Below are 12431 nucleotides of genomic sequence, written 5' to 3'. Positions count from 1 at the left end.
GCTGCAGCCCTTTGCCACCTTACGCTGGATGGTGAATTCCAGCAAGCGATGATCACTGTTTCCCAGGTGGCCCATCACCCGCAGCCCCCTCACCAGGTCATCACCCGTGGCCAGCACCAGGTCCAACAAGGCGTCTCCCCTGGTGGGGCTGTGCACCTCCTGGGTTAGATGGAGGTCCTGCACTCTGGCTAAGAACCGACGTGAGCGGTCAGACTTGGCTGACTGCTCCTCCCAGCAGATGTCTGGGAAGTTCAGGTCCCCCATGATGACCACGTCCTTAGCCCTCACTGCCTCTGCGAGCTGACCTAAGAATTCCTGGTCGAGCTCTTCTCCCTGGTTGGGAGGTCTATAGTAGACTCCCACCGTTAAGTCTCTATCCCCTGGACTGCCTTTTACTCTAACCCAGAGCACCTCAGAGTGCCCCCCCTCTACCCCCTTGCTAATTAACGAGGAAGTATATTCCTCCTTGATGTAGAGTGCTACTCCTCCACCTTTCCTTCCTATCCTGTCCCTCCTGTATAGCCTATAGTCCTTGACACTCACCGCCCAGTCATGCGATGAGTCCCACCACGTTTCTGTGATCCCCACTATGTCAGGGCTGGTGACAGCTAGGAGGAGGGCGAGTTCCTCCTGCTTCTTCCCCATACTTCGAGCATTCGTGTAGAGGCATTTGAGGCCTCCAATGGTTGTGCCCACTGACCCCCTGGTCTCAGCAATGCCCCGTCCCCCATCACTTACCTGTTTCTCCCTTTTGACCATTGGTCTGGGCTCGCTGGCTGTTGCTGGGCCTGGTAGTTCATCGTCTCCTCCGCCCTCATCTTCCCCCTCCCCCTGGACTCTCTCAAGCTTCTGCACATCCTTTTTGAATTGTGGAGCCCAAAACTGGACGCAGGACTCCAGCTGAGGCCTCACCAAGGCCGAGTACAAGGGGAGAATGACGTCCCGGGATTTGCTCGAGAAGCATCTATGGATGCAAGCCAGCGTTTTGGTCGCTTTACTAGCCGCAGCATCGCATTGCAGGCTCATGTTCATCTTGTGGTCAATGATGACCCCCAAGTCTTTTTCTTCTGTAGTGCTAACCAACGTAGCACTGCCGAGCCTATAAGGATGCTGCAGGTTTTTCCTCCCAAGGTGGAGAACCTTGCATTTTTCGGTGTTAAACACCATGAGGTTCTCATCTGCCCATTTGCTGAGCTTGTCCAGGTCAGCCTGGATCACCCGCCTATCTTCTGGTGTGGATGCTTTGCCCCAAAGTTTGGTGTCATCAGCGAACTTGGCCAGTCCACTCCTGACTCCAATGTCCACATCGTTAATGAAGATGTTGAACAGGATGGGTCCCAGGACAGAGCCTTGAGGGACCCCACTGGTCACAGGGCACCATGATGAGTGACTGCCATCAATCACAACCCTCTGGGTCCGACCACGGAGCCAGTTTCCCAGCCAGCGGATCGTGGTGGAGCCAAGGCCACAACTGGGCAGTTTGGCCAAGAGGTGATCGTGGGATACCAGATCAAAAGCTTTTTTGAAGTCAAGATATATGACATCAATCTCTTCTCCCTTGTCCAGGTGATAGGTCACCTGGTCATAGAAGGAAATGAGATTGGTCAAACAAGACCTACCCGCAACAAACCCATGCTGGCTGTCCCTTAGGATGCTAGCCTGGGCCAGTCCCTCAAGGATGGCCTCCTTAATAAACTTTTCTAAGATCTTCCCCAGGATAGAAGTCAGGCTAATGGGCCTGTAGTTAGCCGGATCCACTCTCCTCCCTTTCTTGAAGATCGGCACCACATTGGCCTTCTTCCAGTCTTCGGGCACTACACCAGAGCGCCAGGAGCTCTCGAAGACCCGTGCCAGGGGCTGGGCTATGACGCTCGCCAGCTCCTTGCGTGCCCTGGGGTGCAGATTGTCAGGGCCGGCTGACTTGAAGGTATCCAGCTTCTCAAGGTGTTCCTTCACGAGGTCAGCATTGATGGAGGGTAGGGGATCCCCCTCACCCAGATTTCCCTGTCCCATAGCAGGCATGGGCATCCTGTGTGACTGATGAAAGACTGACGCAAAGTACCTATTTAATAGGTTGGCTTTTTCCTGGGCGTCAGTTGTCAGTCGCCCCATCTGGTTTAGCAGGGGTCCAACGTTGCCCTTGCTTTTCCTCCGGCTCCCCACATATCTGAAAAAGGACTTTTTGTTGTCCTTGATGCCTGAAGGTAGTTGGAGTTCAGTTGCAGCCTTGGCTTTCCTGGTTTGCTCCCTGCAGGACCGGAGCAGCGCGGAGTAATCCTCCTTGGAGGTGAATCCCATCCTCCATCCTCTTCTCTTTTTGCCCAGGAGATCTCCCTGGAGAGTAGCACGGATCCCCCGCGCCTGCTGCTGGAGGGTGACGGGAGGCTGTACTTCAAGCCTACCTGCGTGGGTGCCTCCTCTTCACGCCTCTTCACCATCAAGAACTGCTCTCGGCTGCCCCTTTACTTTGGGTGGAGGATCCAGCGAGCTGATGGCAAGGTCCTGGCAGTCAAGCCCAGCACTGGTTTCCTCCAGCCCAATGAAGCACTGGTGAGTGCTGGCACCAGGACTGGCCCTGATGTGTGGGTGGGAAGTGGTCACAGGGGTCCCCCACTCCTGCCCGCTGCATCTCAGTGGTCCCATGGGCTAATGTATCTGGAGCCACTGTGCTCTGTCCTTGGCACTTCTGCAGGGCAACATGAACCGGAGCATCCTAGAAAGGCTGGGCTGTTCGGGACCCCTGGGTTATCTGGTGCCATCCCCATGTGACAGCTGCTCCTAAACCACCCCGTCCATTGCTCGTCCAGCTTGGGCTGGAGGGGCAGGCAGTGAGTGCAGACGTGGCCCAGAGCCATGCAGGGTGGCGGTGGGGGTCAGATTTGCTGAGCTATCAGCAAGGAAGGGGGTGCTCTGCCCTACAGCTGTACATGGAATGGCCGACCAGCTTAGGCAGTGGAGAGGCCTGGCTCCAGCACCCTGTCCCATGTGTGCTTGCAGGCTCAGACGTGGACCTTTACCCCTAGGGAGGAGACCAGGTACCTCCTGCATGCCTGGGTGTCGGTGTGGAGAGAGAACGCTGCCCGCATGTCCCCCAAGAGCCCCCGCTACCTCCTGCGAGTCATTGGCGAGGGTGCCCTGGGTGCTATCAGGGTAGGTGACGGGGGAGATGGTGCGTGTCCCTGTGGGTATCCACAGCAAAGTCTGTCACCCCAGCAACGTGCTGGGGCAGTGGGGGCCAGACCATCTGCCCGAGTCTGACGTGCCGCCCTGCCTGCATTCCCTGGTCACTCACGGTGTGCGTCTTGGGCTGTAATCCTTCCATCCAGCTGTCTCTCTCTCCCTCCTGGGACTGACTGCAAGCCAGTGCAGCTGCCTGCTCTTTCTGCTTCACCTCATGCAGAGTGCAGGTCCTGGCTGGCAGGGCCCCAGCAGCTCATGTAGGGCCTCCTTGCTTCCACCCCATGCTGCGGCTTTGCTCCCCAGCAGCCTGCATGTGCCTGGTGACCCTGGCCTGACACTGGTTAGGCCTTACCTAGAGCATTGTGTGAAGTTTGGGGTTCAACATTTCAAAAAGGATGTGAAGCTGGAGAGGGGCAGAGGCGGCGACAGGGATGGTCAAGAGCCGGTAGGCAAGTCCTGCGGGGTGAGGCTGAGGGAGCTGGGCATGTTCAGTTGGTAGGAAGGGGCTTCAGAGAGGATGTGAAAGCAGCCTGCAGATACCTGGAGGGTAGAGAAGAGGGAGAGCAGCTTTTTTGTCTTGCCACAGAGAGCATGACATGGATCCATGGCTGAATTTTGCAGCCAAGCAAGTTTAGGTTGGATATCCAGAAACACTTCTTTACTGCCTGAGCAGGGAGGCCACGGGGGAGACGCCAGGGCCGGGGGGACTCTGCAGCACGGGAGGGTCCAAGGAAAGGCTGCATGGATGCTGGGCAGGAAGATCGAGGTGCCACGATGCCTGTGCTCTGTTGGCGGGGTGTCCCAGACTGCTGGGCTGTGCTAGTTGCCCCCATCCCCACTTTCTGCTCCATGTATCGTGGGGGTGAAGCCCTCCCAGAGGCACTGGGTGCTGGCTGCATCCCAGGCTGGGACTGCGCTAATGCTTCTGCTGGGAATCAGACCCACAGGGTCCTGGCTACAGGCTCTTGCCCCCTATTCAGGCTCAGCCCCATGCTGCCTTGAGAGGGGCAGGCAGGCATTTGCCCCCTGCTCAGCCTGGCCTGGCCTAGGGTTTTCTCTCCCTCTGCAGCGGGGGCACGGCCTCAGTTTGGGCTTTCTCCAGCATCCACCAACCCCCCTGACAGCAGCAGGACATTGGTGGCTGTGGCCCCCCTGCTTTCCCGGTGGCAGGGACGGGGACAATGCCTGGGGCTGTGTCAGAGGTGACTGTGTCATGTGGCTTCAAGGTTGCACATGGGGTTTGTCTGGGCTGGTTTGGATGGGGCTAATCCTGCCTCAGGTTGGATGTGATCCCGCAGCTCCCTTCTGGCCTCATGGCTGTAGGGCTCTGTGGTCTATGATTTCTGTGGGTTTGTGTCCAGGCTCAGGAGGAGCAGCTGGACTTGGGCAACATCCTTGTTGGCAACTTGCAGCGCTGCGACCTGGTGCTGCTGAATGATGGGATCTGCTCCCTGAACTACGTGCTCAGCGTGGAGCAGGCAATCACAGGCCCCTGTGACCCCGAGGAAGTCCTGGATGACCCACTTGGTACTGACGTCAGGGTTGTGGGGGGGCAGGGGGCTCCTTTTTGTTGTTGGGACTTGGGGAACACCTGCTCTTGAGATGGCTAGTGGGCTTTGCTGGTAGCCACATGGGGCCAAGAAGGAATTTTCCCCCCTCCTGTTGCTACATCAGGGATTTTTCCCTTCTCTTTCTCAGCAGTGCTGGGTGCTGGCTGCAGCCCAGGCTAGGGCTGTGCCCAGGCTTTGCCAATGCTCCTGCTGGGACTTAGCCCTGCAGGGTCCTGGCTAAAGGCTTAAGGTGGCCCATCCCTGGAGGCTTGCAGGGTTGTGGGGGTGGGATGAGAGCTAACCCACATGCCCCTGAGAGTTCAGGCCCTCTCGTGTTCCCATCCCCGGTCTCTTGCAGCATTACAGCTGGGACACTACGAAGGCAGGATACCCGCCAGGTCCAAGGCCATCGTCCAGGTGACGGCCAGCCCGACCCGCCAGCTGCACTACACCTGGACCATCAGCTATGCCATTGCCACCCCCCAAGGTGAGAGCCGGGGCTGGGAGGAGAGGGACAGACCCTGCGCAAGTGGCCCTGCCAAGCACTGCCCGAGCCGAAGCTGCAAGACCACGGGAGAGGTCTGCTTCCTTCCATCCTCTGCCAGCTCCTGCAGAGAGGATGCTGGGGGCTATTGAGCCAGGCGTGCAAACACAGAGCAAACCCCAGCCCCAGCCAGTCTCCCCTGCACTCCTTCCTTATGCCTGCACGCTTGTGTTCGGGGTCCCTGGCATTCATGCCATGGCACCCAGACAGGGCTGCTACCCACCAGCTCCTGCTGCTGCACGGCTCCTTCCCAACAAGCCATCCTCAGGCTTGGCACTGACCAGTCCTGCTTCCCCCCAGCTAAAGCTCCTGATGCCACCAAGACCGTCCGGGCACAGCAGCCACTGTGCCATGTGGGAGCCACAGGTGTCTACCCCACCATTTCCATCACGGACGTCTACGCAGCCGGGAGCGCCAGCGGCATCAGCAAGCTACATCTCTGGAGGCTCTTCTGCCTGGACACGCTGAACCAGTACCTGGCCCGTGAGCCCACCCCTGCAGAGCTTACCTACAGTGTGCCCACGAGGCACAGGTGAGGGGAGACCCCCCGCCCCCAGGTACACCCTGGCAGCTCGGGGCCACATGGGCACTTCCCTGCCTGGTGCCAGCAGCTCCCCACTTGCCTGGCACCTATTGCTCTCCTTGCTCTTCTGGTAGGGTTAATTCCTTGGCATCTCAAGGTTTCCTTGGGCACGGCCTTGTCCTGCTGTTGGCCTGGCTGGGATTGGCAGCAGAGAGATAAGTCACAGGTTTGGGGACCATGTACCCTGGGTGCAGCCCCTCAAAGCCAGTGTGCTGAGGCCATGTCAGCAGTGCCTGCTCCACACCCTCTCCCCAGGCAGCAGGTCAGACCCAGACCTGGGGGCTGGAGTGATCCATGCTGCAACCACCCTAGATCATAGAAATCCTAGAGCTGTGGGGCTGGAAGGGACCCCCATGGGTCACATCCGGTCCAAGCCCTGCCTGAGGCAGGATCAGCAATGTCCAAACTCATCCAGAAAAACCCTGTGTAAGACCTTGGAGCCGTGTGACACAGTTGTCCCTGACACAGCCCCAGGCATCGCCTGGGATACAGGGGGGCTGTGGCTGCCAAAGACCTGCTGCTGCCAGGGGGGTGGGTGCTGGGGAGAGCCTAGGTCCAGGCCATGCCCCCACTGCAGAGGGAGGGGAAACCCCCCGGCCAGGCCAGGATGAGCAGGGGGCAAGTCCCTGCCGGGCCCCCTCCCCTGCCCAAAGCAGCATGAGGTGGGGGCAAGAGCCTGTAGCCAGAACCCTGTGGAGCTGAGTCCTGGAAAAAGCATTGGCACAGCCCCATCCTGGGCTGCAGCCAACACCTCTGGGGCGGGGGGGGGCCTTCAACCCCCCCCCCACCACCACATGGAGCAGAAAGGGAGTGAGAAGATGGGGTTCTGAGCATGCTGTGCATCCCCCTTTTCCCCACTCTGGGACTGGGTTACATGTTGGGAGTCCCCAGTAGCAGCTCCTGGGCATGGACAGAGGAGCCATGGCAGGGGGGCATCCCCCCCTGCACTCATAGAGCATTAGCCCCCGTGGAAGGTGGGTCACTGGCTTCAGCTAGCCCCTGAGGGAGGAGCCTGCCCCCAGCTCAGTCCCATTTCCCCCCCCCACAGCGCACACCCCGTGCACACCCCCGTCCTACTGGACTTTGACTTTGGGGCAGCTCCACTGGACTCAGCACCTTCCACGGTCATCCTGATGCTGGAGAACCAGGGCACAGTGCCTGCTGACTGGTATGTGGCTTGCAGAGACCCAGGGCCTTTCTGGAGGCCCATGACAGCTCCCTGGCCGTGGTGCCACTCCCAGGGGCTGCGGTTTGTGTACATGGTGGGGGCAGGATTATGCCATGCAGGGGGTCCTGGGGGGGACCATCTCGTTTCGGGGGTTCTGTCTTAGGTCCTGCAGAACCTCAACTCCCGGTCTGTCTATGTGGATCCAGGCAGGAATGCCTAAGTGTCCCAGTGGCCCCTGCAGCCGGGCTGTGGGTCAGCCCCAGTATGTTTGCCTTGGGTAGGCAGTGTGTGCGCTGGGCCCTGCTGCAGCTGACCGGCCTCACTGGCTCCTCTAGGGCCTTCCTGTTCCCCGCAGACCAGAAGATCGACATGGAGCACTGGGCGGAAGATGTGGAGTTGGGCCCCTGCGAGCTGCACCACATGAGGGTGCAGGACAACAAGCTCTTTGACGTGTCCCCGCGGGCAGGGTGTCTCCTCCCCGGGCAGGAGCAGCCCGTGCAGCTCACGCACAGGTGACAGTACCTCCCTAACACACAGCAGGGCCCTGAGTCTCAGGCAGGGGCTACTCATTTAGGATGGCGCCTACCCAGCTGTGACCATATAAACGTTCTCAGAGCAAGTCCCAGGCCAGGCCCCCAGGGAGCTGGTCCTGGTGGGAGTAAACTGAGGTTTGCAGGAGCGTACCCCAAGAACGTGGCCTGCCGCAGCTAGCCAGGGGGCTGTGGGGGGGGCGGTGCCCTCCAGCTCTGTGCTTCCACCTCTGCTTTGAATGTGGAGCAGTCATGGCCCTCCTGTGCCATGGGGATTCCCCACCCCACGTGGGTTGTGAACACGCTCTGTCCTCCAGTGCCCTGTCCCCAGAGGCCCTGCATCTCTGCTGCCTTCACGAAGGCAGACTGGTGAGGGCTGGGCTGATGCATTGCGGTGTCTGGCTCAGCACCATGCCCCTCTAAACGCCAGCACCCCTGGCCCCACTTCTGGGTCCTCATGCAGGAGCCACTCCATAGCAAAGCAGTAGCTGTCTGCCACGTGTGGGTTTCTAGTGCTCCCTGCTCACTCTCTGACCCCACTGGTTTTCCGGCCTCCCCAGACATGACTTCCTCGGCACTGATTGCCTCCCAGTCCTGCTGAAGGTCTCCCATGGGCGTGAGGTTCTGGTAAGGCAGCCAGCGCGGGCAGGGCAGTTAGCCAAGTCCCAAGCAGGCGCTTTCCACAGCGGCCACATGGCACTGCCCTTGCCATATGCTGCGGCACAGGGAGCCGTAATGGAGGGGCTTAACCCCCATGAGGGGACAGCCCTGTGGCTGTTAAGGCAACGCTTTCACTGTCCTAGGTGGAGACTGCTCCATGGGCCTGTCTTGTGTTGGGCTACGTGTTAGTGCCCAGCAGCCTCCAGTGATGACCCACTGGCCTGCTCCTTTCCAGTTCCAGCCTGGTACTGCCCCCCTGGGGTTCCAGATCCACCTTGCGCTTGCCCCTTCTTCTGTGAACCTCATCCCTGGCCACCTCTGCTGTCACCCACTGAGGCAGGGACCTGTGCCATGTACCTTCTGCCAGTGCCCCTCCATCCCTGGAGCAGGCGTCCCCTACAAGCACCTGCTGCCCTGGGTCCCCACCCTGGCCTCACCCCTCCTGCCCCCTGTGCTCCCAGCTCCCTTCTCCTTTTCTTTCACGGCCGTGGCAGCTTCCAGTCCATCTTGAGCTGCAAGCAGGGGCATAGCTGTACTGTCCCACAAAGCCCTTGACCTGGTGCTCTTGGGCCTACAGAGAGGCTGCTGACCGGTGGAGGTCAGGCCAGGGCTTGGGTTTCCTTTGGATTCCCTCTCAGCCCCAGCCTGCTGAGAGGTCTCGGATGTGCTTTGGTGGCTGCATGCGTGTTAGTCCAGACGCTTCTCCACTGGAAGCCGATGGTTCCCTCTCCCCTGCCTTTGCTGCAGCTGAACTTCGTTGGCATGACCGTGCAGTGTGGGCAGCCCTATCTCCACATCACCACCACCAGGCATGTCTTCACCCCCGTCGCCATTGGCAGCCCCAGCCCCCCCAAGCAGGTGAGCAGGGGAACCCATGCTACTGTCCAGGGAGGGTGAGGGAAGGTTCTCCGGCTGTCTGGCAATGACCTGTGAGGGCAGCAGGGGAGGCCCTGGGGCAGGGTGTGCTGGGATGGCAAGGGGCTGCATGGCCCCTTCCTGCTCTGGCCAGGCTTTCCCAGGCTCTGACTCCATGAATCCTGCCGGACCGGGCTGCCTGTTCCCTACAGCACTGGCTCCCCTTGGTGGCTCTGCCCCATGGTCCTGCTGGCCGTGCATGCAGGATCATCTACCCGGGGTGCTTGGGGAAATGATTCCTAATTAGGTCTTCCAAGTGGATTAACGAAGCCCCATTAAATCCCTGTGTGACTCACTCCTTCAGACTGCAGTTCTTGATGTTCTGCCTTATGTCACAGAGCCACAGAGTCGTAGGTGAGCCAGCACGGGAGGGTCCCAGGAGAGGCTGGACAGGCGCTGGGCGGGAGGGTCAAGGCACAGTGATGCCTGTGCTCTGCATGGGAGTGTCCCAGCCTGGGGCTGTACTGGTTGCCCCCCACCCAGCAGGATCAGGGGGTTGAAGCCCCTCCGGAGGCTCTAGGTGTCGGCTGCAGCCCAGGCTGGGGCTCTGCCCGGGCTGTGTCAATGCTCCTCCTGGGACTCAGCCCCACAGGATCCTGCCCTGGCTACAGGCTCTTGCCCCGCCATTCACGCTGTCTGGCAGGGGGCAGGCAGTGATTTGCCCCCTGTTCAGCCTGGCCTGGCCTTGGGGTTTCCCCTCCCTCTGCATTGGGGGCACAGCCTGGGCCTGGGCTCTCTCCAGTGCCTGCCAACCCCCAGCGGCAGCAGGACATTGGTAGCCATGGCCCCCCTGCTTTCCCGGGGGCCGACGTGGAGGTGATGCCGGGGGCTGTGTCAGGGAGACTGTGTTGTGCCGCTCCAAGGTCGCACATGGGGTTTGTCTGGAGGGGGTTGGACAGAAATCATAGAATCCTAGAGCCGTGGGGCTGGTGGGGACCTCCAGAGGTCACATCTAGTCCCCTCCCTGCCTGAGGCAGGATCATCGCTGTGCAAACCACCCCAGACAAATCTCTTGTTTAGCCTTGGGTGTTGGCTGCACCCCAGGCTGAGCTGCGCCAATCCTCCTTGTTGGGACCAAAGCTGGGGGGTCCTGGCTTGTCCCTCCACTTACGGTCAGACTGACCCCATATATGAGATCAGGAAGGAATTTTCTCCCACCCCAGTGAGATTGTTCCAGGGATGAGGGGGTTTTGCCTTCGTCTGTGGCAGGGGCATGGCCTCTGCCTGGGGTCTCTGGGGCATATATTGATAACATTTCATAGAAGCAGGACCTTGGCAACTCCATTCCCCCGCCTTCCCTGAGGCAGGGTTGGGTGTGATGTCTGCTGTGCCAGGGTTGAGGGGACTCTCATGCAGAATTTAGATGATGGTTTTTCTAGCCTGGTTTGGTCAGTGCTGATGCTGCCTCAGGCAGGGCTGGGACTGGATGTGAGCTCTGGAGGTCCCTGCCAGCCCCACAGCTCTAGGACTGTGATTCTGGAGGTGGGTTAAGCTGCACTGCACTCAGACTCCTTGGGCTCAGAACATGGCTGCTTGGTGCTTTCTAGAGTTGCCCCTTTAGTCCTTTTAGATGAACTTGCCTTAGTGGCCTAGTGTAGACCAGCCTGGGGTTTATGAGCCCCACTGGGGAAGTTCAATGGCCAGGTGACAACACACTGTGTACCATGCTGTCACCCACTATGACCTTGGCCACCATAATACCAGCATGGCCATCTCTCTCCCCCACCTCACCTTTTTCTCCATTGGATCCCACGGGGCTGAACCAGCCTCCCCCCAAGACAGTGACAGGTACCCTTTGCATGTCACCTTCAGGTTTATGAGCTCTACAACGGGGGCTCCATACCCGTGTGCTACGAGATCCCACTTGAGCCTATGCAAAGGATCTGCGAGGAGAACTTCCAGCATCCCGTGTTCGTCTGCCTGAATCCCAAGGGGCAGATCGGCCCCGGCACGGTGGGACATGTTGAGTGGGTCTTCTCCCCGCTGGAGGCCAGGACGTACTCGGTAGGGTTCCCCAGCACACAGCTGAGTGATGGGCCATGGGGCGCCCTTGGCACTGCCAGCATAACTGAGCAGGACCCCACCAGCCTCCCTAGTTACCACGGGACTGACTCACCAGGCAGTCAGGACTCGTTTCCCCAACTCAACTAGTCTTCTCAGATAACAGGTTAGTTGCAACCGGTGCTGGAGAAAGGAGAGCCTGGCCAGCTGGCTGCCCAAGCAGTTCCTTCCCAAAAGCCATCAGCCAGCCCACTGGGACACTTTTTGATTTGCTGTGCAAGGGCCCTCATCTCTGCCCACTACCAGACACTGTAGATGCTTCCATTTCCTCGGCCAGGTCTTTGTAACCCTCAGCCAGGCTGAGTCAGACCACGTTAGCCAGCCATCTTTCATTGGGTTCTCCCCTCCCTGGTGTGCAAAAAGGATAAGACCCATGGAGGAACAAGTTCTTGCATTCAAGAACTTGTCTAATGTGGTCCAATAAAAGCTGTTTCCCCCACCCTAAATTCCCGGGGGAGGATTCGTCCCACAGGCAGGGGTCTGAAGTGAGAGCCCAAAGCAAGCTGGTGTAGGCTGCAATGGGAGCAGGTGAATGGGAGCTTCCACCCTTCTACACTGCAAGCTCCCCTCCACCCCTGGAGGAAGGGCCCTGCCCCAGGTCTTGGCTTCTCTACATTTTCCTCCCACTCGAGACCCCATGAGCTGCCTCCCATGCCCAGCTCCATTCTCTTCCATCCTGCTCTCTCATCTCTTCTTTTTATTTAATTTATTAACACATCCAACTTGGGAAATAACGAGCCTCCCATTTAAAAGGGAGCTCCAATCCCCTCAGCTAGCCATAGAGACATAAGCTGACTTTCTGCCCCCTAACCCCACATCCCATGTGCTAGTCCTCTGTCCCCTCCAGGTTCTGACAGCTCCTTTGTGGCAGTTGCTGTTATGCTTCTGTGTTTCTTCCTCTCTGCTTCTTGGTCCGCACCTTCCCCGCAGAGCCCTGCGCAGCACAGACCTCACCTGCGTCCATTCATCCTTGCTTTTCGATTCCAAATGTATTTGAAATCCGGGGAGGTGATGCTTAGGGGCAACCAACACAGGTTTATTAGAGGCAGGTCCTGTCAGACCAACCTGGTGGCCTTCTACAACCAGATCACAAAATCGTTAGATGCAGGGGTAGCAGAGGACGTGGTCTTTCTAGACTTTCGGGAGGCCTTCGACACTGTCTCTCACCCCGTTCTCATTAAGAAACTGGGGGCTGTGGTGTAGACACCCACACAGTCAATTGGGTCTCCAACTGGCTGGA

At 59.1% G+C, this 12431-nt stretch overlaps 1 protein-coding gene across 1 annotated transcript in view; it reads left to right on the top strand.

Moving 5' to 3' along the window:
* The window catches only part of CFAP65 (cilia and flagella associated protein 65), a 45840-nt gene that overhangs the window by 21124 nt on the left and 12285 nt on the right, over positions 1–12431 (top strand). The window contains exons 13-22 of the mRNA XM_090046176.1: positions 2326–2550; positions 2998–3150; positions 4542–4707; positions 5089–5217; positions 5575–5806; positions 6906–7025; positions 7361–7537; positions 8116–8182; positions 8963–9073; positions 10943–11134. Coding sequence (XP_089902302.1) covers positions 2326–2550; positions 2998–3150; positions 4542–4707; positions 5089–5217; positions 5575–5806; positions 6906–7025; positions 7361–7537; positions 8116–8182; positions 8963–9073; positions 10943–11134 — 1572 coding nt within the window. The remainder of the gene's footprint in view (positions 1–2325; positions 2551–2997; positions 3151–4541; positions 4708–5088; positions 5218–5574; positions 5807–6905; positions 7026–7360; positions 7538–8115; positions 8183–8962; positions 9074–10942; positions 11135–12431) is intronic.

This window comes from Crocodylus siamensis, chromosome 4, assembly GCF_052110815.1.
Source record: "Crocodylus siamensis isolate JL-2025a chromosome 4, ASM5211081v1, whole genome shotgun sequence".
NCBI classification, from domain to species: domain Eukaryota; kingdom Metazoa; phylum Chordata; order Crocodylia; family Crocodylidae; genus Crocodylus; species Crocodylus siamensis.
This window is presented reverse-complemented; position numbering and strand designations above follow the sequence as displayed.